Genomic DNA, 22,493 nt, shown 5'->3' with positions numbered 1-22,493 from the left:
ACGTGCCCCTGGGGGTACTTCTAAGGGTCACAGGGGGTACACAGGACGACTCAGAAAAGCAAAAATAAAAATTAAAGTAAAAGAAAATAGTGATCTTGAATTTATTTCTTTAACGGTATTATATATTATCGCTAAACAAATGTGCATTAATATTTCATTTTACAGTCTGACTATAGATACAAAATGATCATCTACCTGTAAGCATGCCTGATTTCGATTGAGCGGATTTCCACTGATAGGGTGTGTGAAGGACACGCCTGCAAATTCCGCCTTGTATGGAGAGCTCTGCTCAGAGTGCTCTTTGCTGCTGATGATCTTTGCAGTTTTCAGCTTATCGAATACTAATCATCAAAGCACAATCTGTCTGCTTTTTTATTCTACCTTTATTGGAACTGTGGTTCCATTCACTAGAGTGATAATTGTATAGGGGTACTTGAGCTGAAAACTCCAAACAGAAAGGGTACAGTTGTAAAAAAAAAAAAAAAATGTTGAAAAACCCCTGCATTAACACTTCATAAATCTTGAAGATTACTTCTGGGTTACAGCAGAAAGAAACCATCAGAACACTTTGGATGGAATAGAACGTAAGAACCCTGAAAATTGAACAAATCAACATAAAAACAAGCTCAAGGTGTTGTGGCAGAAAAATAATTTCTTCATTTGACTCAAAGTTTGGACCACCACAACCATTCATGTACACATTTATTATTATTATTATTATTTAACAGATGCCTTTATCCAGGATGACTCACAGAGACTAGGGTGTGTGAACTATGCATCAGCTGCAGAGTCACTTACAACAATGTTTCATCCAGAAGACAGAGCACAAGGAGGTTAAGTGACTTGCTCAAGATCACAGTGAGTGAACCAGGATTTGAACCGGGTACCTTCTGGTTACAAGCCTCCTTTCTTTAACCACTGGACCACACAGCCTCCTTCTGCAGCAACTGTTTCCCATTAACACCTGTCCTACCAGGCAGGAGGGCCAAGACCCCACTGATGAAGACTATTTTGTTAATGAATAAATTATCTTAACAGTGTTTCTCATGTCCCATTGAGGATTTCCTTGGACTGAGCTCAAAAAGGGGGGGAGGGTGGGGGGTGGCATGGTCTCAGGTTAGCATTGACCTATAGCAGCTTGTGTGCAGAACATCCTGGGACTGTAGTGCTAACGAAAGCTAATGTTTACTGTCAGCAGAAACAAAACCAATCATTTATCGTACATGCTCATGCTAAATGTCGTTTATTACAGAGGTTTCCAGAAATTAACATAATAAAGTGTTTATAACATGATAAATACCAGCCACAAATTATTGTATAAACATACAGAGGAAGCAGTTATATTTTAGAACAGGTAAAATTTATACATAATATTTTTTACAAAACACACATTTACACTGGAACAGGATTTAAATCTCCATTTGTGGTGGTCAGAGATGCAGCCTCGCTATAAGCAGTACTGCGGACAAATATTATAGATATTTAGATGACGGTAACATTAACAGCAGTTTGTGCAGACATGTGTTCCTTTAACCAGTCCAGGTACCTGGACACTCTCGTGTAGATCCCATAGAAGCCTGGCTGTGCGCATCCCTTCCCCCAGCTCACAATCCCAGTCAGAAACCAGGTGTTCTTGTACTTTGTAGCATGAGGCCCACCGCTGTCTCCTTTACAAGAATCCTGCTTTCCTTCAAAATAGCCTGCGCAGAACATGTTGTCAGTGATATTGAGCTTGCTGTTCTCTATACAGTCCTGGGTTTTAAGCCGCGGCACCTCCAGTCTGCGGAGAATGGAGGAGGTCGGGCCTCCTTCACTCAGCTTTCCCCACCCACTCACAGTGGAGTACCGAATGGCTGCCAGTTCGTGCACCGCAAGCCACTTCTCCGGCAGGCAAATTGGGACGGTATAATCGCTGTATATGATTGGCTTCTCCAGCCTAAGCAAGGCAATGTCATTGTCAGCCGATTCTGCAACATATTCCTTATGGATTATTATTTCAGCTACAGGAATCGATTGCTCAGTGCCTTCATGTTCTTTGGTTTTGTGTTCACCTTAAAACAAAAACTAACATCAATTCAATGACAGTTTGATATTACAATCCAGGAAATAGTGAAAAAAAAGTCTGGAAGGTAGTGGTGCTCTAAGTCTAATAGATAATCTTTTCTGCTAAGACATTTATACATGTTAAAAATGAAGGCATTAGACAAGACATCCTAGTGACTGATTTAAAAAGCCTCCACTGTGTTTTTGAAAACCTGAATGTTTTTTATACCTTCCATTCCTCATCACCAAGGAGATCTGTTTTTGGGCCCGGGGACAAAAAAATATTACCGGGCTTGAAAGCTCTCGTCAAAAAGTTTGTCCACTTGACTTATTGAGTGGGTTTTTCATGGCTATAAATTGCTCTTCTACTAAACTATATAAGAACATAAAAGCATTATTTACAAACTAAATGAGGCCATTCGGTCCATCTAATCTCGTCTGGTTCATAGTAACCAATTGTTGCAGAACTTTATCAAGTCGGGTCTTAAAGGATCCAAGTGATTCTGTCTCAACAACATAACTAGGTAGTCCTTACCATACCTTCACCTACTCTTTGTGTGTAGATGTGTCTCCTTCTCTCTCTCTCTCCTAAGTATATCTCCAGCTAATTTCCAGCTGTGTCCTCTGCTTCTGGTTTCTGTACTGTGCTTAATGTATTGTATTTATAGATGCACGTTCTCAAGCTTGTCTAATATTATAATTGTTACTGTAAATCCCAACAAATTCTCATCTCATAATAAAACCTATTAGTGGAACTCTGAAAACAAAAACAACAGAAATGGAGTTTTAAGTTTCCGAGTGAAAAAAGTACATACCAGCAACTACCTTTAGCTTCTTGGCATCTTTGTTATGCATGCAATGAGCTGCAGTAACAACCCAGTTTGCATGTAGTATGACTCCACCACACAAGAACAGGCCTGAATATTCCAGAAGAACCTGACAAAAAAGAAAAGTGGTAAATCCTGAACATCCAGAAATATTCACACTGTACAAACTGGAGTACCTTTAAAGGAATCCTGAACAGCTAGCATTAGGGGGCACATAGCAAGATCATTATGTTTAAAAGTTTTTTTTTGTAAATGCAAAACTATAGCCATCAGTAATCTGAAAAAAGCTGATCCCCACCACTTCCATCCACAGGATACAATATAAAAATGTCAGTCTAACATATAAACAGCTGCATTCATATGCTCCCATACTCTGATGTAAGTATGCCCAGGCATTACATAGTTCCAAATATCTGGAAACCTGCTATCCAACTTGGTACAAACATCATTTAGTACAAAACTACAGGGAGCATCAAATTGTCTAAATATTCCAATACAACCTGACAAATAAGAAATGGTTTCATTCTTGCATTTTATTAGGCATGCATATGTGTCTATCTGAGAGGCAGCAAGAGAAAGTGAAATGATGAACTGGCCTGCCATAGTATTGTAGCTTCTTGGTTAAGCAGATTTCATTCAAACTCTGCATCCTCCTCCTCCTCCTCTTTCTTCCCATACAGTAGCTTCACAATGACTATTTGGATGCTTTACCTGCCAAGGGCATTCTCCTTTAGGACACACAGTTCCACCAACAATCCGGGAAAGCGAGTCAGGAAAGTCCATCATGTCGGACAGCCTTCTTTCCAAAACTGGTATCTTTCCACAGGGATACTTCACTGTTAAACAGAAGCGTGAAATAATGTAATTCAGAAAGGTTGGCCAACTAAATGAACTCAAATACAAAATGGGTTTAGTTCCATACTTTTCTCAATGCAATGCCATAGGCAGTATAATGGAAATGAACCATAACAACAACAATAATAAAATATAATACACCCAACTGTATATAAGGCTGTGATTCTATCTAGGGCATCTAGTGACATATACATCAAAACCCCACGATAGAATTACAGCCTTATAGGTAAAGTTTTGGAGCATAGTCCTTTAAATATGCATGACGATGTTTTGTTGTGTTAACGTTGATTGAGCTTGTTTTTAAAAATTGAGGTTAGAAGTTTTATCATCAACCTCCTTATACACAGGCAATCTTATTATAAACGGGTCTCACGCCACCACAGTGTATAATAAGACTGTAAAACACTTAAGTTTATAGGATAATTATAGTTATCCATGTACAATAATAATAATAATAATAATATTAATAATAATAATATTTTAAAGCATAGGCAAGTTATTAAGAACCATGGCAAACTATGGTAAATGCATGTGTAGCGTGCACGGGGGAAGGCAGCAGCAGGGATGTTAGGTGACGTAATCACATACAAAGACATAAGCCCGATATATGCTCCTTGCAAAGAAGCCGGCTCTTTTGTACAGCGGTATCGGTGCTATGCTTTAGTGCGAGAGGTCCCGGGTTCGCGCCCACCCTCCACCTGTATGTGGATTCCCTCGCCCTGTGTGATGCGCCTGCCTGCATTAACCGAGATCGCTACACATGTATAGTATAATAATGGGACAAATGCAACATATGCCATGACAATGACTATTCACTGCTCTTTCAAGCTGTTCTGAAAAGCTTTCTCACCTTTCGAAACACAGGTTTGCTTATCTTCTGCCAGCTCATGACCATCTGCACAGGAGCATTGGAGACGGGATGCTGTGTCATTGCAGAAATGCTCACACCCTCCATTCAGATAAATGCACTTTTGAGTATCCTGTAAGGCTACGCATACAAAAAGGAAACATTGTTTAGAAATGCATAGTAGCACTTTTAGATGGGATGAAAGGTATTCAGAAAGAGTGGTAAACCAAATAAACTCATAAAGAAAAGAGCTTTAGTTCCATGCTTTATCTAAATCTGCAATTTGTAACCAAAAGATAAACGTTTTCTTAGGAGTGGTGATCTTTACCATCCATTCCCTACCTCTTATTACTGCGAACAAGCTTATCACAGGTTCTTTATTCATTGTACAATGAGGTAGGTGACTGTGTCTTTAAATGAAATTGTCCAACAACGAAGTGATTAGGGCAAGCAGCTGCAACGTTTTACTAAAGCAAAAGCATGAGCTCATTTCTTTCTATTTTATAATCTATACTAAACACAGTGGGCAGTGCCGTGCACTGAGTTTAACTGCTCCTCCCCATAACACATCTTGTTATATTGGGTTATGTTTAATATTGGTTGCGTTTAAGCATGTTTTGTGCTAACACTGCCCCCGAGTGCAGAACCAATGCATTTCCACTGAGGATCACTGTTTAACACAGTAAGTATCAGGGTTACCTGATTCACAGTTTCTGCCTTCATAGCCTATTGAACATTGACAGTTGTAGGACTTGATCCCATCAATACACACACCACCGTTGTGACATGGGTTGGAAAGGCACTGATCTTCATCTGACAGGACAATAAACAAGAGCACAAAAAAAAGCACGGATTTAATGAAAAGGTACACCGGTGTACTGAAATGACTAGAAAATCAACAATGCAAAACAAGCAACTACTTACCATTATAAACCTCCCAAAAATCCTCCTGTGGACACAAATGTTGTTTTTTTTAACATCAATTTATCAACATAAACAACCGGCGATGTCTTCTCTTTCTCTCATGCCTTCTTAATCAGCCACTCATACTCTTGCAGTCAGTCAGATCTCCATCCTTGCAGAGTAGAGTGCTGGGTCGGCAGTACCAAAGCTTCTGCTGTGCTGGTGAAATACTGTGCAGGATTCTTTTGCTTGCCCTAGCAGTTCCTAGTAGTCCCAGTGGCTGGGTATTGCTGTAAAATTGTTTACGACATTCCCAAACAGCAAGAAATATTTACAATGACCCCAGTGTAGCTTAGCTGTAGATCAGTCAGGCATTATTAAAAGGTAATTCCGCTTGAAAGATGACCCTTCTCAAAGTTTAGGTCTTAAAGTTTTATATATAACTATACTATGGAAGTTATGTTCAAAACTTGGTAATGGGTTTTGAATACATTTCCTCACTTTTATTATATCTGTGATATTTTTTTTCCACCACCATCATATATCTCAACATGATACAATGTACCACAGAGTCAGCGATCTTCACATACTCCAGAGTACCTCCATGTCCAGGCCTCATTGCATCTGGAAAACCCCTTATCCAATTGTGATGAAACGACATCTGTCCGTCCCCCCCTTATAAAAGTTTCCTCACAGTAAAAGCATAGCAAAGTGTAATAAAGCAGGGTAAAAGCATGGTAAAGCAGATTTGTAAAGAATAGCGAGGCATGGTATAGCTGCGTATTAATAAACATGACAAACAAGGGAAAACCATGGCATATTATAATCAGAGGAAAACTGCAAAAATACTGTGCAGAAATATTGTGGTAAACTTTTATAAGGGTTTGTATGTCAAACTTACATTTGTGCAGTATCTTGAGAACACAATACTGTAAATCAGTCATTTCAATATACTTTGCCATAATACTAAGTACATGTTCTTACCTATCAAGGTGTTGAATATACAATTTTCATCAAACTATGAATTGCCATTTCTGTTGATATATGTCATGCTCATCAACTTTTTCATCATGCTGTTATAGTACACATTTACCTAATACACATACATACGGTGCAGTACATGCATACATACATGAACGACATGGTAATTATTAGGATCTCAATTAGTTCCCCAGGTGAGCTAAAACAATACAGTATGTGGACTGTTGTCATGGCACTGTAAATCCAGCAGCGAGTATTTCCTGATGTGTCTTGTTCTTTGTATCAGTTAATACGCACCACTGTATTTCAGCACTTCCCCTTACCGTTCTCTTGTCATTCTGGAATATCTCCCTGGCTTCTTCGTAGGAGCATATCTCTTCATTGCACTCCCGCTCGAGCGACCCTGTCTTCAGCTCTTCCAACCACCAGTTGGCTCGTTTGTGTCTGTGCAAGACGCTGTTAGCGACATCCTTCTTCCTGAACACTAAGGAGACATTGCAATATATTCAAATCTCTGTGTAGTAATTTATACTTAAAAACTAAAACTGCTGCCTGTAAAACGTCTCTGTAACATGACATCTTTATTATCTACAAAATAATGGGGTTCAAATAAATAAAGATGTAATTGTCTTTATTTCCAGACAGCAGAATCGCTTAATGCTAACCCTGGCAATCCAGACTGACCTGTTGTCCAAACCATGTCGAAATACACGCTGTGTAAATAGTCCAGCAATCTCTGTAGAAACTTTTTATTTACAGGGTTATTCGACTTTCGCTGAAATACACTTATAAAAAACATTAAACAAAGACTAGACATTGTGGAGCAATGCGCCAAGCAAACCACTACTCTGAAAGGGGTTTGTTCCAACTGAATCCTTTCAGTTGGAGCCTTTACATGAATCATTTGTTCACATTACTTTTTGAATTAAAATGTTTATCAGCAGAAGTCTACGTAAATGTACCTTATGAACCGTACCTGTTGCCGAAAGAGAGTAAGAGGCCAGCAAAACCAAGCAGAAAAGTCGCAGCAGCATTGTGATCGCTGTTTTTGTAAATCCCAATCGCTACCCACTTGTCCGAAGTCCGGCCGATTAGAATGACAGTCTCTGGTGTGCCAAGGGTTAATTACTGTGGCGACAGGACTGGAATAACATTTGCAGAAATGTCTGATGTTAAAGTTAAAGTATTATAGAGCTTGTTTTCATCAGGCTCTAAAGAAAAAAAAAAAAACACCACACATTTGGCACTAGGACAACAAAGATTTTACAGTGTTACCACAGTGATATGCCCATTGGTTTGGCTCTATCTGGGTCTCCAGACAATGATTTCGGTTCATCCTGGTCTAACCTGCTCTATAGACCCGTGCCTGTTCAGTTGTAGTATGTAGAGGTATATTTGCAATGAGTTCAGACAGTCTAGGGTTATTTTGTTGCTACAGAATAATATATTGTAGACTGATATATGATGTGATACAGATTTGTATTTGGCGGGAAATCACATCTCAGATGAGCGATACATGTTATTTCTTCAGATTTTTTTCTTATTAACAGTATGATATGCTGTGAAATGCAAAGTGATGTTCTGTTTCTAAATGCTTTTACCCTTTCTTTTGTTTTATTGGTATTTAGTAGGGTGGACAGTCGGGAAAGGAGACTGAACGTTTCAGATCATCAGAGGTAATGTATTGTTTGTTTTCTTTTGTTTTAAATAATTTCAGGCCGTTTACTTGTTTATTAATGTATAATAAAATGCGCGTAGTAGGGTTTTAAGTAAACTCTCTGAATTGTTTGTGGTCACGCAGATTTGTGTTTTTATTATTATTATTATTATTTTTTTGGAGACGCGTTGGCCACTGTTTCTACTTCAGTTTTGTTACAGGTTTCTTTTCTCATTTTTGCTTTCGTTTGATTTGTGGTCCCAGTAGTCTGTGTGTATATTGTTTGCTTTGGTTCGCGTGTTTTCTTATGCTTGCTACTAACAAAAGGAAAACTGTTAATCTTGCGCCACAATGTTTGTAAAACTTTAAAACTGCAATTTAGGAAGTCTGTATTCAGCCGCCCTCGGATCACACTGCCCACTGGTGGTTGGTTATGCACGGTTTGGTTTTTGAGCATAGTTAAGATTTGTTTGTACTGTACTTGTATTTTGTTTATTTTGAAACCCTTGTATTTGTTCTTGTGAGTATTCTTCCAGACGCAGTGGCATGATTGCTGCCCTGACGTTTCTCCGCTTCAAACTTACCTTTGCATTCTGTTAGGCTGGGCCTACTGTAGCATATAAGAACTCTTAGTTACCAAAGTTGCATGTACTATGAAGCAAACCTTTTATTTGACTTTCTGTATTTCAAATAAAAATTGGCTTACCTGTGTGGGGGTAAGGTTTAAACTTTACGGTTTCTGTTGCTTTATTCTTTCATTTAATTGGAAGGGACTCAAGTGGGGATCACAATACAGAAGATCTGGTAACTCTGAGCTCCCCTTACTCCTGGTATAATTGAGGGGTGGTGTAGTTAAATCAATAGCCCTATAGACTGGGTGCCACATTCAGTAACTTGTTCTATTTGGGGGGGGGGGGGGGGGGGTGTAAATGCTCCAGCTTTTAAGATCTCTGCATATACAGTAAGTCAGGTTGGGCTGAATTGCATGCAGGAAGCCGTGATAGGAGCCCCAGCTATGGGGCACGTTCTCGACTAATGCCTGAAACATATCTTCTAGCTTTATTCTGTCTGTACTTGCTTCACGATTTAACGGAGTAGCCCAAACTGATCAACTTTTAAACTTCATTTATTTAAATCTTATTAGTTTACCGAGTCCCTTGTCATGTTGCTATAATCTTTCAGGCTATCTTTACTCGGTGAAGGAATGCTATCTTGCCACCACACCATGCATGTACCTTCTCTTCAGATGCAGCAGGATCAGTTGGCTTCAGTCAATGTGTCTAAGTCCTACAGAAAAATTACATGGAACTCTGAATTTTGTTTAATTGATTTTGCGTCTTTTTTGTTTAACTTTTTCATACAATTAGTATAGTGTTTCTAACATATTTTCCAATGTAGGTATTGTACGGTCAGCATAAAACAGTAATTGCGTTCCCAAAAATAACAGCTTTCATAAACTCTCATGTTAATAATTTGCTTTATTTTGGTTAATGTTAAAACAAAGCCAACAACATCCATAATAAATACACACTTGAAGATACCATGGCAATTTGGAGAAATGACAAGTAGTGCTGGTGGCTGACTTTTTTGTTCTGTGAAAGAACAACATAATCATTACAGGGTCAAATATAAGATCAGGGATTTGACAACTGTCAAACAGTTTGTGGATTTTGTTTACAATTCTATTTGCTGACGTAATGAATTAATCATGGAATGGACACGGGTTATGAAGACATGTGCTCCTTTAACCAGTCCAGGTACCTGGACACTCTCGTGTAGATCCCATAGAAGCCTGGCTGCGCGCATCCCTTCCCCCAGCTCACAATCCCAGTCAGAAACCAGGTGTTCTTGTACTTTGTGACATGTGGTCCACCGCTGTCTCCTTTACAAGCATCTTGCCGTCCCTCTGTGTAACCCGCACAAAACATGTTGTCAGTAATGATAATGTTGGAGCTGGCTATGCAGTCCTGTGTTTTGATTCGTGGAACCTCAAGTCTCTGTAGATAATCAGCTGTCGGTCCATCTTCTGCATACTGGCCCCAGCCGCTCACTGTAGAGAACTTGATGGATGCCAGTTTGTGGACCGCCAGGTGCCAGTCCGGCAGGCAGATGGGGATGGCGTAATCGTTGTAAGTAATGGCAGTTTTCAGCTTCAGCAGTGCTATGTCATTGTCTATGATGCTGACACTGTAGTCCTTATGAACAATTTTTTCAGCCACATACTTCACTTGCTCATTCCCTTCAATCACACTTCTTCTGTTCTCGCCTTTGAGAAACAAAACAGGAGATGTAATTCCAGCCATTTTAATTGTACTGTACTTTTAACCAGAAAAGGACTAGCCACTTTTTACAAGTAGCTGTTTTAATTGATCTTTGCACATACTGAGTATGAATAGAACTGCTGCCAAGTCCCAGTTTTCATTGTGTGTTTCAAGTCTGCAGTAAGTGTCAAGCTGGCAAATTAGACTGGCATGTACCACTAAAAATACATAGCTTTTGACCCTCAAACTTAAACTGTCTTGCAGTGAATCCTTACCCAGTGTTTTGCTCCGCACCATTTTATATCAGATTTGAGGATGGTGATCTGCTCTGTCCTTTAGTTCTAGTCTTTCCTTGTTCTGACTAATTTAAACTTACCCAGCACAACTTGTAGCTTTGAGACAGAGGTGTTATGCACACAATGCGCAGCAGTCACAACCCAGGTGGGACTTACTATAATACCGCCACATAGGAAAGTATCCAAATACTTGAGATAAGCCTAAAGAGAGAGAGAGAGAGAGAGAGAGAGAGAGAGAGAGAGAGAGAGAGAGAGAGAGAGAGAGAGAGAGAGAGAGAGAGAGTTTTGGGTATCTACTATTCTATTCAGTGTGTTCCCTTGTTCAATACTTATATTCCTCTAAAATAAAAGCATTCTAGAAAAAGCATAATAACAAAATTTACATCAACTTTGGAATTATGCTTACACATGAGACTCATATTTGATCTTAAGTAAATATTCAGAATTCTACTATGTTTTGCATATGCAGTCCTGTCAATACATTTACTGTCAAACCTGCTTACTGTAATATGAAATGTCCCTCAATTAAAGAGCCCGCAGGTGCATACAGCAGCCTGGTTAGATGAAAGATGAATCTGTACCTGCCAGGGACACTCTCCTTTGAGACACCTGGTTCCTCGCACTATCCTCGGGTATGCAAGAACATCCAAGTTGGGTATTCTTCCACAGGGGTATGGCACTGTTAAAAGAAGTGGCAGATTTCTAATGTTGATAACAATTAATCAAATGCAGTCATCAGAATACATTGATTTATTATAGGTTATGAGTTGAAATATCAGGAAAAAGATGAAAAGCTGAGGTCTGTTTATACACCTTGAGTATTGAAATAACCCATACACACATGCATATGGAGTCCTATAACTCATACACTGCTTTATTATTAATATACAAGTTACAAAATACAGCTATTTGTTCTAGTTATGACCAGCCTTAATTTAGTTTTGTCATTTTCATTGGAGAGGGAAAAGGTTGATAGAGAATGCTGTTAAGTGGTAGAGGTAGGGGACTGATTGTGATGTCACCATTTTGAATTGATGTCATGAATAGGGTTTCTCTGCGATATATTGTCACACAGGATAATGTGCTGTCATTGGCTGAAAGATACTCAGCAGCCTATAACAACACATATAGCTTAACCTGACTGACTGTAGGAACATAATTTGGGAAAACTCTGTCAACTAAAATGTGAACGTGCATGTTGGTGGAAGACAGGGCTTTTATACAGATGACCACAATGGAAGCAAACTGCAGGCCAAACTGAAAGAAAGAGTCAAACCTTGTGGAATACAGGAGGTGTTGTCCTTGTCTAGGACATAGCCTTCCACACATCCACATTTCTGAAGAGAGCCCTTTGTGTCATTACAGAAATGCTCACATCCCCCATTATTGGTAACACAACTTGCAGGGTCTTCAGTTTCTAAAAGAAAGTAAAGGGTGCTATTTTAAAAGTTTACCACAGGCTAACTTCATGTCAAATTCAAAACCATACAGACAGTATTATAATAAAGAATAACAGAGTTTTGACCTGACTGGCAGTTTCTTCCTTCATACCCTTCACGACAGTAGCATATATAGGACTGCACTTGGTCTACACATGCAGCCCCATTTTGACAAGGTCCAGAATCACACTGGTTCCCATCTGAATGAGCAAGAAGACAAATTAAGATAAACATCCTGTTTGAACGCTGAAAAAAAGACAACTGCTTCAATTAGAACAACTTAAAAATCGCAGTGTAGATAGAAATGTCAATGCACACCATCAAAGAATAATACAAATAAAATATAGAAATTGAAACATAAGGTAAATGGAGTCTTAAGTCAACTGAAATGGCAATCAATCTCACACCACTTCCATTAAAATTATATATATATATATATATATATATATATATATATATATATATATATATATATATATATATATATATATATATTATATAATATATATAATATTTAAATTATATATATATCTATATATAATTTAAATTATATATAAATTAAATTTAGTGCCGGAAGGTTTGATATACTTTAAAAGGCAAAATACTCTGGGGCCTCCCAAGGACCCTTACACATTGACCCTAGTATTTGTGCAATTGACCCTGGTTTGTCATGTTTGTTAACATGCCTCGCTATTCTTTACAATGCTTCCTTATGCCTTATTAGACTTTGCTGTGGCATGGCAAGAGGAAAAAGGGTCATATTTTAGTATGTGAACCGTGGTATCTAGACCCACCACCATTTAGATCAACTGAATTCACCTCAGAACAATCTTCATATTAAATAATCTGACATCAGGAAACATGTGACTGAGGATATTTTAAAAAAATATAGGTTGAAAACGTACCGCTATAAATCCTCCAGAATGATTCCTAAAAAAGAAAGGGCAACCATAGCAGAAAACATCTTCTTTTGTGGAGTTGTACATAGCATCAAAAGATCTGACTAGTGCTATGAAACTAGTATTTGTTTGAATAAAAACATTTAATTTCAAGATGTATGCAATGTAATTGTCAAGTTAGAATGAGGCTCTTGAACTATGCTAGATCTAAATCCTTATATATATATATATAGCATGCAGTGCTGCATAATGTTGAGTATATTGTTCACCCACTTTAATGCTTTACATTGTCATACTTCACTGATAAACCACATGGTAAATGTTCATTTAGCTTTTACTGCATGTAGCTTTGTTTCAAGCTACCACGGCATTTACTTAGCATTGAAAATTTTTCCCTTTATCTAATGCATTTCAGTGTCCTTTTTTTCCCCCCATACTTACTAAGTTATCCGATATCCTGAATATCTCCGAAGCTTCTTCATAAGAGCACTTTTCTTCCAGACACTCCCGTTCAAGATCCCCCAGTTTGACTTCTTCTAAAACAGTGTTTTCACGCTTTGCTCTTTGCAGGATACTGCTTGCTTCATTTCTCTGCAAAAAAACTGGGAAGCATTTGTGTAAGCAAACCATGTGAAAGCAACGGATTTCAAAATAAATTGTTGCATAAGTGTCTTTGATTGAAGTTAGTGTTTTCTGTTTTAGATCAGTATTTATAAATAATATTCCACATCAGTTGATTGGTAAGATTTGAACACAAGCATTTCACTTCTATGAACAGTGTATCCACTGTTCATAAAACAACATAACAGTTGTTTTTATGCAAGAGAAGACAATATTCTTTCTGTTGCATGAGTGTGTGGTCAGTCACGAGCTTATAGGTCTTACTCGTCCAGCTTTTTGTCAAAAACAATCATCACTGACAACCACACAGAAGACAATGAAAATGTGAGTTCTAATTACTGGCACTGCACATACGTTATTGTCAGATCAGATTAGCAGTGTATTAAAATAATACGCTTAAATAAAATATAAGCAGTACAGTTTAAAAAAGATTATGATTTACAATAATTGTGTTTGTTTCTCCATTAAGGCAATTCATTTATGTTTATTTGATACAAGTCTTTGAAGAACGCTTCTTTCTGCATCTTTCGTGTATTGTGTCTGTCAACTATTTCCACCTTTTTCAATCTGAATGATAATAATGCATGTGAACATTACTGTTTTACAAAAGAAAAACAAAAAATGAAACTTACCATCTAGAAAGCGACACAGAGAGTTGTTGACAAAAAACAGCAGGACAAGGCTTAGGGACTGTGCTTTCCAGCGGTTCAAAGCCATGATGACAATCGCTGTGATCAAAGTTCTTAACATGCACTTGAATACAGACAGGGCAAGATCAGCGATAGGCACTGTTTGTGCTTTGTGCTGTTCAATAGCAAATCAATGTAAGTGCATAACCCTTACTGGGTAATGATTAGTGGGTGAAGAGGTTTGTTATTGGGTGCTGCCTTCATTTGTGACTGCCACATCTCATCTTGTTTCCTTCATTAAGGTTCACTTATTTCTATCTGCCAGGCAGACGGTTCTTACATCCTTGAATTTCCCATTCTAACCCTATTATATGCATTGCCATCAACATGATTTTACCTGAGTTTACAGGGATTCACAATGCTTGCCTTTACTATGGTTTACTACACTTTGCTTCTCTCTTACCACTGTTCACCACAGTACATTTTCCTGTACTGTAGGTCAAACTAAGTTGACCTACAGTACAGGAAAATGTTGTAAGTTAGTGTTCTTTCTTCCTTTATGCATCCGTCAGTATAAGTAATTGTGATTCTGAACTCCATTATAGATTTCAAAGACATTTTATTCAATACAGTTAAACAGTTGGGTATTCCATTTTCCCTAAGCACCGGTCATAACAGAATCAACAAGACAATACAATGTTGGGATTTAATACAGCTTCGCTTAGACATCATCTCTTATTTCTTAACCTATCAGAATATCATTGACCACGCGGGTCCAGTTTTGTTTTATTACCTTAAGTGATTGTAACAAAGCCTGTTTGATGTTCCACATGGGAAACCCTGATGTTATAAAGATAAGGAAGGAAGGAGATTGTTTAAGCTTTTGAAGGTTTTAGCTCCCAAAGTGTTCTCTCTGACAAAGCACAGGGTCCCCTTTTAAACTGCCATTTGGTGCACTTTAAACTTTCCCCTTGCCATCTGCCTTCTTGCTCCAGTAATTAATATAAAACCCAAATTGTCTTTTAACTAACTAATGGAAACCCAAATACTAACAAATCTAAAACTAAACAGTTATTCTTTTAAACAATCATTTCTTAAAGTGCATGTTTCTCCAACACCCTCCATCCTCTTCATGTAATTCGATTTCTCTAGCGGTAGTGTTCAGAGCATTTCCCGGGTCATGCGCTGCAGCTCTTTGGCAGTGGTAGACAGACTGTGCTTTCAGTGCTGAGGCATGACACTCCCTTGGTGAAGAGCAGCTGCTCCTAGAAGAGCCCCCAGAGCAGCACCATGGTGGCAGATTTCTCTTGAACAACGAGAACTTACTCCCCCAGTAAAATCATCAGCATATTGGTGGGCCAGGAAGAACATGCTGCGAAGGGCCCCTACAGAAAGTGAGAAAAGGCTTATGGAAAAAGTATTTCAGTGGTTTTTTTTCTTTATTATATGAGGCAACATTTGTTTTAGATCAAAGCAAGGACAACAAAAAAATTCTGCTCAGTTCTATGTAGCAAAATTTCAGCTTCATCTACAAATCCGTCCAAGGCCAGCATAGCCTCCCAGCCTTATAAATGACTGCTTGTAAACAAAATCCGCTTTTGGTAAAGTTTCTGCTAAATAATCAGTACAGCACATTGCAACAAGGCAATTAAAAGCCTTACAAGTCTTTTCTTTGTTTTTGTTGGTAAATGTGTCTACCAGATTAAAGGCCAGCATACCCGGTATTTCATTTATGCGATTTTCTAGTTTTCTGCAAGTTGGATCGTGTATCTAGAAGTTACTACAGCTTGTAAACTACATTTTCTGTGCAGAATGGAATAGGAAGGACTTTTTCTTACTGTACTCAGATTTCAGTAATTTAGTTATGGATGAAAACCTGGGTTTTGTGAGTCAGTCCAGAGTTTGATTTGTATGTCTTACGTTTTGTATAACATGCCAGGCCAAGGTATGCGGTGGCATTCTGATAGACTTTTAATCTCTCTTCTGATGACTTAGGATATCTGCAACAAGAAAAACAACAATATTTCTAAAGGTACCGTCCACGGCACCAACATTCCCACTTGGGAGGCAGTTTAGCCTGTTATGTTATAAAATTAACGTGACACAGAAGATTCTGGGTCTATATCACAGTTTGCATGTACTTCAAAACACACTCTATATGTTTTACAAACAAAAGAAAGCAACATTAAATTGTACAGTGCGCCTGTAACTAAAAAACAGGGTTTGTTATGCATAAAACATACAACAATAAATAAAAATTGAACAAACGAAACACCTACCCACACCTCCACATTGGATTTGCTAATATCACCAGAAAAAGGTTCTCCACTTCTCCACAGGTTATTACAGGGTGTCAAACTGACATTTTTAATGGTGGGATGTTGGTAGAATTTAGATATGTTTAAGTAGTCAGTTCAAATTTTCAATTTGCATTTGTGGACTCTCTCTTTTTTTAAAAACTTGACTAGCAAACCAAATGTACAAGCTTACTCAATTAAAGTCATAACACCAAAGTCATAAGACTACTTACAGCCTCGTCCTCATTTGATCGAGCAGACAGAAGAATAAAAGGTATTCCCATGGGAAAACAGCCTATTGTATCAAGCTGGCTATCGCCATACGACAAATTAATCTTCTGCTGGTAAGAACATAAGAACATAAGAACATAAGAAAGTTTACAAACGAGAGGAGGCCATTCGGCCCATCTTGCTCGTTTGGTTGTTAGTAGCTTATTGATCCCAAAATCTCATCAAGCAGCTTCTTGAAGGATCCCAGGGTGTCAGCTTCAACAACATTACTGGAGAGTTGATTCCAGACCCTCACAATTCTCTGTGTAAAAAAGTGTCTCCTATTTTCTGTTCTGAATGCCCCTTTTTCTAAACTCCATTTGTGACCCCTGGTCCTTGTTTCTTTTTTCAGGCTGAAAAAGTCCCTTGGGTCGACACTGTCAATACCTTTTAGAATTTCGAATGCTTGAATTAGGTCGCCACGTAGTCTTCTTTGTTCAAGACTGAACAGATTCAATTCTTTTAGCCTGTCTGCATATGACATGCCTTTTAAGCCCGGAATAATTCTGGTCGCTCTTCTTTGCACTCTTTCTAGAGCAGCAATATCTTTTTTATAGCGAGGTGACCAGAACTGAACACAATATTCAAGATGAGGTCTTACTAGTGCATTGTACAGTTTTAACATTACTTCCCTTGATTTAAATTCAACACTTTTCACAATGTATCCGAGCATCTTGTTAGCCTTTTTTATAGCTTCCCCACATTGTCTAGATGAAGACATTTCTGAGTCAACAAAAACTCCTAGGTCTTTTTCATAGATTCCTTCTCCAATTTCAATATCTCCCATATGATATTTATAATGTACATTTTTATTTCCTGCGTGCAGTACCTTACACTTTTCTCTATTAAATGTCATTTGCCATGTGTCTGCCCAGTTCTGAATCTTGTCTAGATCATTTTGAATGACCTTTGCTGCTGCAACAGTGTTTGCCACTCCTCCTACTTTTGTGTCGTCTGCAAATTTAACAAGTTTGCTTACTATACCAGAATCTAAATCATTAATGTAGATTAGGAATAGCAGAGGACCTAATACTGATCCCTGTGGTACACCGCTGGTTACCACACTCCATTCTGAGGTTTTTCCTCTAATCAGTACTTTCTGTTTTCTACATGTTAACCACTCCCTAATCCATGTACATGTGTTTCCTTGAATCCCAACTGCGTTCAGTTTGAGAATTAATCTTTTGTGCGGGACTTTGTCAAAAGCTTTCTGGAAATCTAAATAAACCATGTCATATGCTTTGCAATTATCCATTATCGATGTTGCATCCTCAAAAAAATCAAGCAAGTTAGTTAGGCACGATCTCCCTTTCCTAAAACCATGTTGACTGTCTCCCAGTACCCTGTTACCATATAGGTAATTTTCCATTTTGGATCTTATTATAGTTTCCATAAGTTTGCATATAATAGAAGTCAGGCTTACTGGTCTGTAGTTACCTGGTTCAGTTTTGTTTCCCTTTTTGTGGATCGGTATTACGTTTGCAATTTTCCAGTCTGTCGGTACCACCCCTGTGTCAAGAGACTGCTGCATGATCTTGGTTAGCGGTTTGTAAATTACTTCTTTCATTTCTTTGAGTACTACTGGGAGGATCTCATCCGGCCCAGGGGATTTGTTTATTTTAAGAGCTCCTAGTCCCTTTAACACTTCTGCCTCAGTTATGCTAAAGTTATTTAAAACTGTTACGCTGGTAACGCTCTTCAGCAAACTCTAGAATCTGAAACAATTTTAGAACAGACAGTGGGTTTGAAGTTTTATTAATGTAAATGCAACAGGTTGATGTGGGTCATGAACTGGCAACCACACACTCCCTCGTCAAGTGTAATAACAGCTGCACAATAAAGCCAAGCTCATTTTTATATAGTTCTTATCACCTGCACAGATCAATAATCTTTGACCACAGTACATCACTAGCAAACACGGCACTGCTCGGTTACATATAAAACAATGGTATGGCTAGCTCCCCCTGGTGTGTCACATGATTGAAAACATGCACTTAATTCACTGAGACTGATACTGTGTATGAGATTAAGGGGTACTCCCCTGCCCCCAAAAGAATGAGAAACAGGTCCTTTCATTTTAAGATAGCTAGACTAAAACATTACAATCTTGCCCTAAATGTCAAATTTAAACATATGCATGATCTCACCCTTGTCAAAATATGCATGTTCTATTTAAAAGCTAAATCATTTTTTCATTAAACAAGAAAAACAGTTTGAACTCTTTTGAACTGATTACTGCAATGTGATCGCTTATGTGGTCGAGTTCCATCTTTGCATGTTTTTCCTGCATGTTTTTTGAATAATGAAGCCAGACATCTTCCCTGGGGTATTCTTGCTATGGAGATGCACACACAATCCACTTCACATGCAAACACAAATGATCTTGGATGCAACACAAGCATGTTCACTTGACATGACGAACATTTACAAATAAAGTATTTTACCATGTTAGAGACTGGGCGACTTTCTTGGCAATCAGCAAAGAAGGACCTATGGAAGGATTCAGCATAGGTGTCCTTATGAGTGCCTGGTGTTGTCAGAAAGCGGACGTACTCAGCAAGAACAGCAGCTCTAGCTCAAAGAGCATTCAAAGTATTGTCTCCAGGCTGCATACCTTTAAAAAAAGAAAGTTCTCAATGGACAATGAATTATGTGGCACTGTAAAAGACACCAGTACTGGTGCTGGAATATGTGTGTCTTCTGCAAGGTTTTAACCCTTGCATTGTAGTTCAGCAAGGCCTTTTTCTTTACTGATTAGTATCCAAATGTAGGTCTAATGAATGGCAGTGTATTTGTGATTGTTGATCCTTGATTACTTACTATATATGAAATATTAATAAAAATCAAATTTACATTGAGATCAAATTTCATACCTCTTAAAAAGAGCTGCTATGTGTTGTGCCTACTGTGTATAACTCTTCATTCAAATGAAATGATTTCAGTGGCACTGGAACCCCACATTTGCTAAAGGCCACTGTTCTACAATAAACCAGTAATCTGCTCAATCATACCTTGCTGGTAATGAACACATTCCCCAGATCTATTCTAGAACTTCAATTTGTCATGAAGAATGATGTTTCCAACCAATGGTGTCTGGCCACCTTGGGACAGGCTGGTTCGACCACTACCAGCGTAACAACAATAAGAGAAAAACGAGTCCTTTAACTAAAAAACATTACTCCAGGTTATTACATTTTCTCCAGGTTGCTTCTATAGTTCAAACCCCTGTGGATTCAGGTTTAATGATAAACCACTTTACATCAGCTCTGATCGAATTGATTCGGAATCCAGTTCTACGAAGGTGGAAATCAAAGCTCTCCCCACAGCAACCTCTCGAAAGGACAGGTGCATAATATAGCATGTTGTAAATGCGAACATTTCCTCTAGTATTATTGCACTGATTTATTTTTAATTGGGTGCTTGTGAAAGACAATGAGGGTCAATTCCACTGCCTAGTCAGGCAGGCACCATGACATAACTTATAGGTTAAAGTTGGGCTGACCTGCAGACACCAAACTCCATTCACTTGAACCATACAGGAAAGATCCTAACCCCCAATATTTGTTACTACTGAGATCGTAACATTGTATCTGGGTCCATTTGCCTGGTCTGAATCTATCCTTCCTTATTCAATGTGCATTTATTCTGCTTCCTGTGGTCTCAACAGTCATCACACACAGTCAGATTTTAAAGTTTATCCTGTAAATGCATGAAGTCTGGCGATGTGTGCCTTATAGTAGCCTCCAATATTTTTTTACGACTGAGATTTATATTATATCAACTGAAAATGTGACACGGGAGACCACTGAGATATATGTAAGGTACCTGAATTGGAAAGGTTCATGATGCTGGAGGGGTGTGTGCTTTTCGGGGGCCTGGTACCCAGTTATCCAGACATTGAAGTCTTCCTTAATGTTGTTTACCACATAATACCAATGAACAGGCATCGACATGGAATCAGCTATGAACATACCCCAGAGGGCCTCTCCTGCTGCCTTCCTCAGTTCAGTTATCTGCAAATGTTTGATAACCTTACAAGAAAACCAGGATAGCCAATCCACAATTATGAAGTAATGCAAAACCAGGAATAATAATAATAATAATAATAATAATACAAAACACATTTACAGAAAGGCCTGCTATAATTTCAGATATGTTACACGCTTGTTATTTGTGGTTGATTTGTTTCAGTTTCTATTGAAATGTGTTTCCCCAAAGGGTACTGCAAGACATTTCAATCTGGACAAAAACTTGCATTTGCAATGTGTTTAAGGAAATATGAGGCAACCTACCCGTTTTAGAGTTCATAACAAAAGGGGTCGTCTCCTATACCTGTTATTTTGACAGCCTGCAGGGGGTGGTGTAGACCAACAGGGCCACTTGCCTTTTAGTCAGGGCAAAAAAGAGTCGCTTGCTCAGCAAAGCAGTACCTGTTTCACACTGGCAGTGGCAAGCGCGCCACGGCTGCTAGCAATAATTTGCCATGGGACTAAATTTAGCCTACATTTCCATTGTATCACTGAATTAAATACAAGTACGGTGTACACTGCATTACTAATGGCTATTAAATAGGAACGCAGCGACACACGTTAAGCAGCACAGCCAGGGTTTAAAATATCAAGGAGGTGGGGAGGGGGAGGATAATAAAAAAAAAAACAAAAAAAAAAACGGAATAATTTAAAGCACTTACATATTTTATTTAATACAAAACCAATTTGTTCAACAGGTTTTATAAGCATTTCTTACACGTTTTGCTTTTCTGTTTTCGTAGCCAACTAGGACATTATATAAAAGTACAGTAATACTGTAGTAATACTTCAAATAAGTAAACATCTAAAAGACACACCCTTACTTACAAGTGCAACTCTGAACTTCCACAGAGCTCGCAGATTCCCAACCCATTAAGTAGACTGCATTGCTATAAAAAAATAAAATAAAAATACTACATTCACAGTTTTAGATTCACAAATTATTATAAATGAAAAAAAAAAAAGGTTTTCATAAACTAGCGCAGACAGTGTTCCAAACCTATCTTGTTTCAGGTCTGTCGATAGTAGTGACTTATTTCAATCACGGCAAAGCAAATACATTGTATCAAGTTAACTCTACAGCTGCACGTCACTAGCAATAACCAGGGGAAGGGCAGACATACACATACAGAAGTGGCGCTCCTGTTGTTATGCTCCTCTCTGTAGACTGTACGCAAATATTTTCACTTGTAATAATTGCCATGGAAATAAATACTTACAGTTCTCGTGAAAAGAAATGTTTTTAATTATTTATAGTAACGTTGCATGTTGTATTGTTTCACTACAGTACAGCCGCCGGCAAGTCAAGATGCAGAAATATTTACTTGAGCTCAGCTCCGGCTGAATTTAAACCCCATCTACATTTAAACTTTATGATGTGTGTACAATAAGATTAAAACCCACAACTGTATATGTCATTGGTTCCAAACAAACTGCTGTTGACATGTGTTATTGTTATAATTAAAAATAAATAATAAGCATGTACCTCTATGTAACAAGACATCTTCTTACCTTAAAGCAGTGAACTCATCTTGTTATGTATGCATTGCACCAAACCTGCCCGTGTTCATTGGATAAGCACAGACAGAACTCTCCAGGGTTAGTTTATAGGTACTATAATATATATAGATATATATACT

General features: G+C 38.2%; 2 protein-coding genes and 1 long non-coding RNA gene across 4 annotated transcripts; all 3 read right to left on the bottom strand.

Annotated features, from left to right (window-relative positions):
- Positions 1-1,217: 1,217 nt before the first annotated feature.
- LOC121320869 (coagulation factor VII-like) lies at positions 1,218-7,714 on the bottom strand. The gene is made up of 8 exons (XM_041259613.1): positions 7,433-7,714; positions 6,780-6,940; positions 5,497-5,521; positions 5,272-5,385; positions 4,576-4,713; positions 3,582-3,706; positions 2,859-2,979; positions 1,218-2,051 (listed from the first exon to the last, which is right to left on the bottom strand). Exons 1-8 carry the CDS (start codon positions 7,488-7,490, stop codon positions 1,483-1,485), a joined length of 1,311 nt encoding a protein of 436 aa, XP_041115547.1. The 5' UTR covers positions 7,491-7,714; the 3' UTR covers positions 1,218-1,482.
- A 1,864-nt stretch (positions 7,715-9,578) lies between these two features.
- Positions 9,579-14,420, bottom strand: LOC121320868 (coagulation factor VII-like). The gene is made up of 8 exons (XM_041259612.1): positions 14,262-14,420; positions 13,450-13,610; positions 13,015-13,039; positions 12,196-12,309; positions 11,947-12,087; positions 11,252-11,349; positions 10,751-10,871; positions 9,579-10,379 (listed from the first exon to the last, which is right to left on the bottom strand). The coding sequence occupies exons 1-8, from the start codon at positions 14,377-14,379 to the stop codon at positions 9,838-9,840; spliced, it is 1,320 nt and encodes a 439-aa protein (XP_041115546.1). The 5' UTR covers positions 14,380-14,420; the 3' UTR covers positions 9,579-9,837.
- A 483-nt stretch (positions 14,421-14,903) lies between these two features.
- LOC121321026 lies at positions 14,904-22,444 on the bottom strand. 2 transcript variants are annotated; one of them, XR_005950906.1, is made up of 7 exons: positions 22,366-22,444; positions 21,682-21,743; positions 20,651-20,838; positions 19,270-19,439; positions 16,789-16,893; positions 16,179-16,258; positions 14,904-15,643 (listed from the first exon to the last, which is right to left on the bottom strand). It is a non-coding gene; the product is annotated as an uncharacterized LOC121321026 (long non-coding RNA). The 2 variants fall into 2 exon arrangements; XR_005950905.1 differs by lacking the exon at positions 16,789-16,893.
- Between the last annotated feature and the right edge of the window lie 49 nt (positions 22,445-22,493).

This window comes from Polyodon spathula, chromosome 9, assembly GCF_017654505.1.
Source record: "Polyodon spathula isolate WHYD16114869_AA chromosome 9, ASM1765450v1, whole genome shotgun sequence".
Lineage (NCBI taxonomy): Eukaryota > Metazoa > Chordata > Actinopteri > Acipenseriformes > Polyodontidae > Polyodon > Polyodon spathula.
The sequence above is the reverse complement of the archived record's forward strand: the minus strand, read 5'-3'. Positions and strand labels throughout refer to the sequence as shown.

What these genes read in the sequence shown, in the direction of transcription:
- LOC121320869 (XM_041259613.1), bottom strand. Translation starts at nt 7,490, where the DNA reads ATGCTGCTGCGACTTTTCTGCTTGGTTTTGCTGGCCTCTTACTCTCTT. An exon ending in TCCAGAATGACAAGAGAACG is followed by an intron (nt 5,522 to 6,779) that starts GTAAGGGGAAGT and finishes TTGTGTCCACAG; the next exon opens with GAGGATTTTTGGGAGGTTTA. An exon ending in GAAGCTAAAGGTAGTTGCTG is followed by an intron (nt 2,052 to 2,858) that starts GTATGTACTTTT and finishes TTTTGTTTTAAG; the next exon opens with GTGAACACAAAACCAAAGAA.
- LOC121320868 (XM_041259612.1), bottom strand. Translation starts at nt 14,379, where the DNA reads ATGTTAAGAACTTTGATCACAGCGATTGTCATCATGGCTTTGAACCGC. An exon ending in TCTGTGTCGCTTTCTAGATG is followed by an intron (nt 13,611 to 14,261) that starts GTAAGTTTCATT and finishes AATGCTTCCCAG; the next exon opens with TTTTTTTGCAGAGAAATGAA. An exon ending in TCAGGATATCGGATAACTTA is followed by an intron (nt 13,040 to 13,449) that starts GTAAGTATGGGG and finishes TTTCTTTTTTAG; the next exon opens with GAATCATTCTGGAGGATTTA.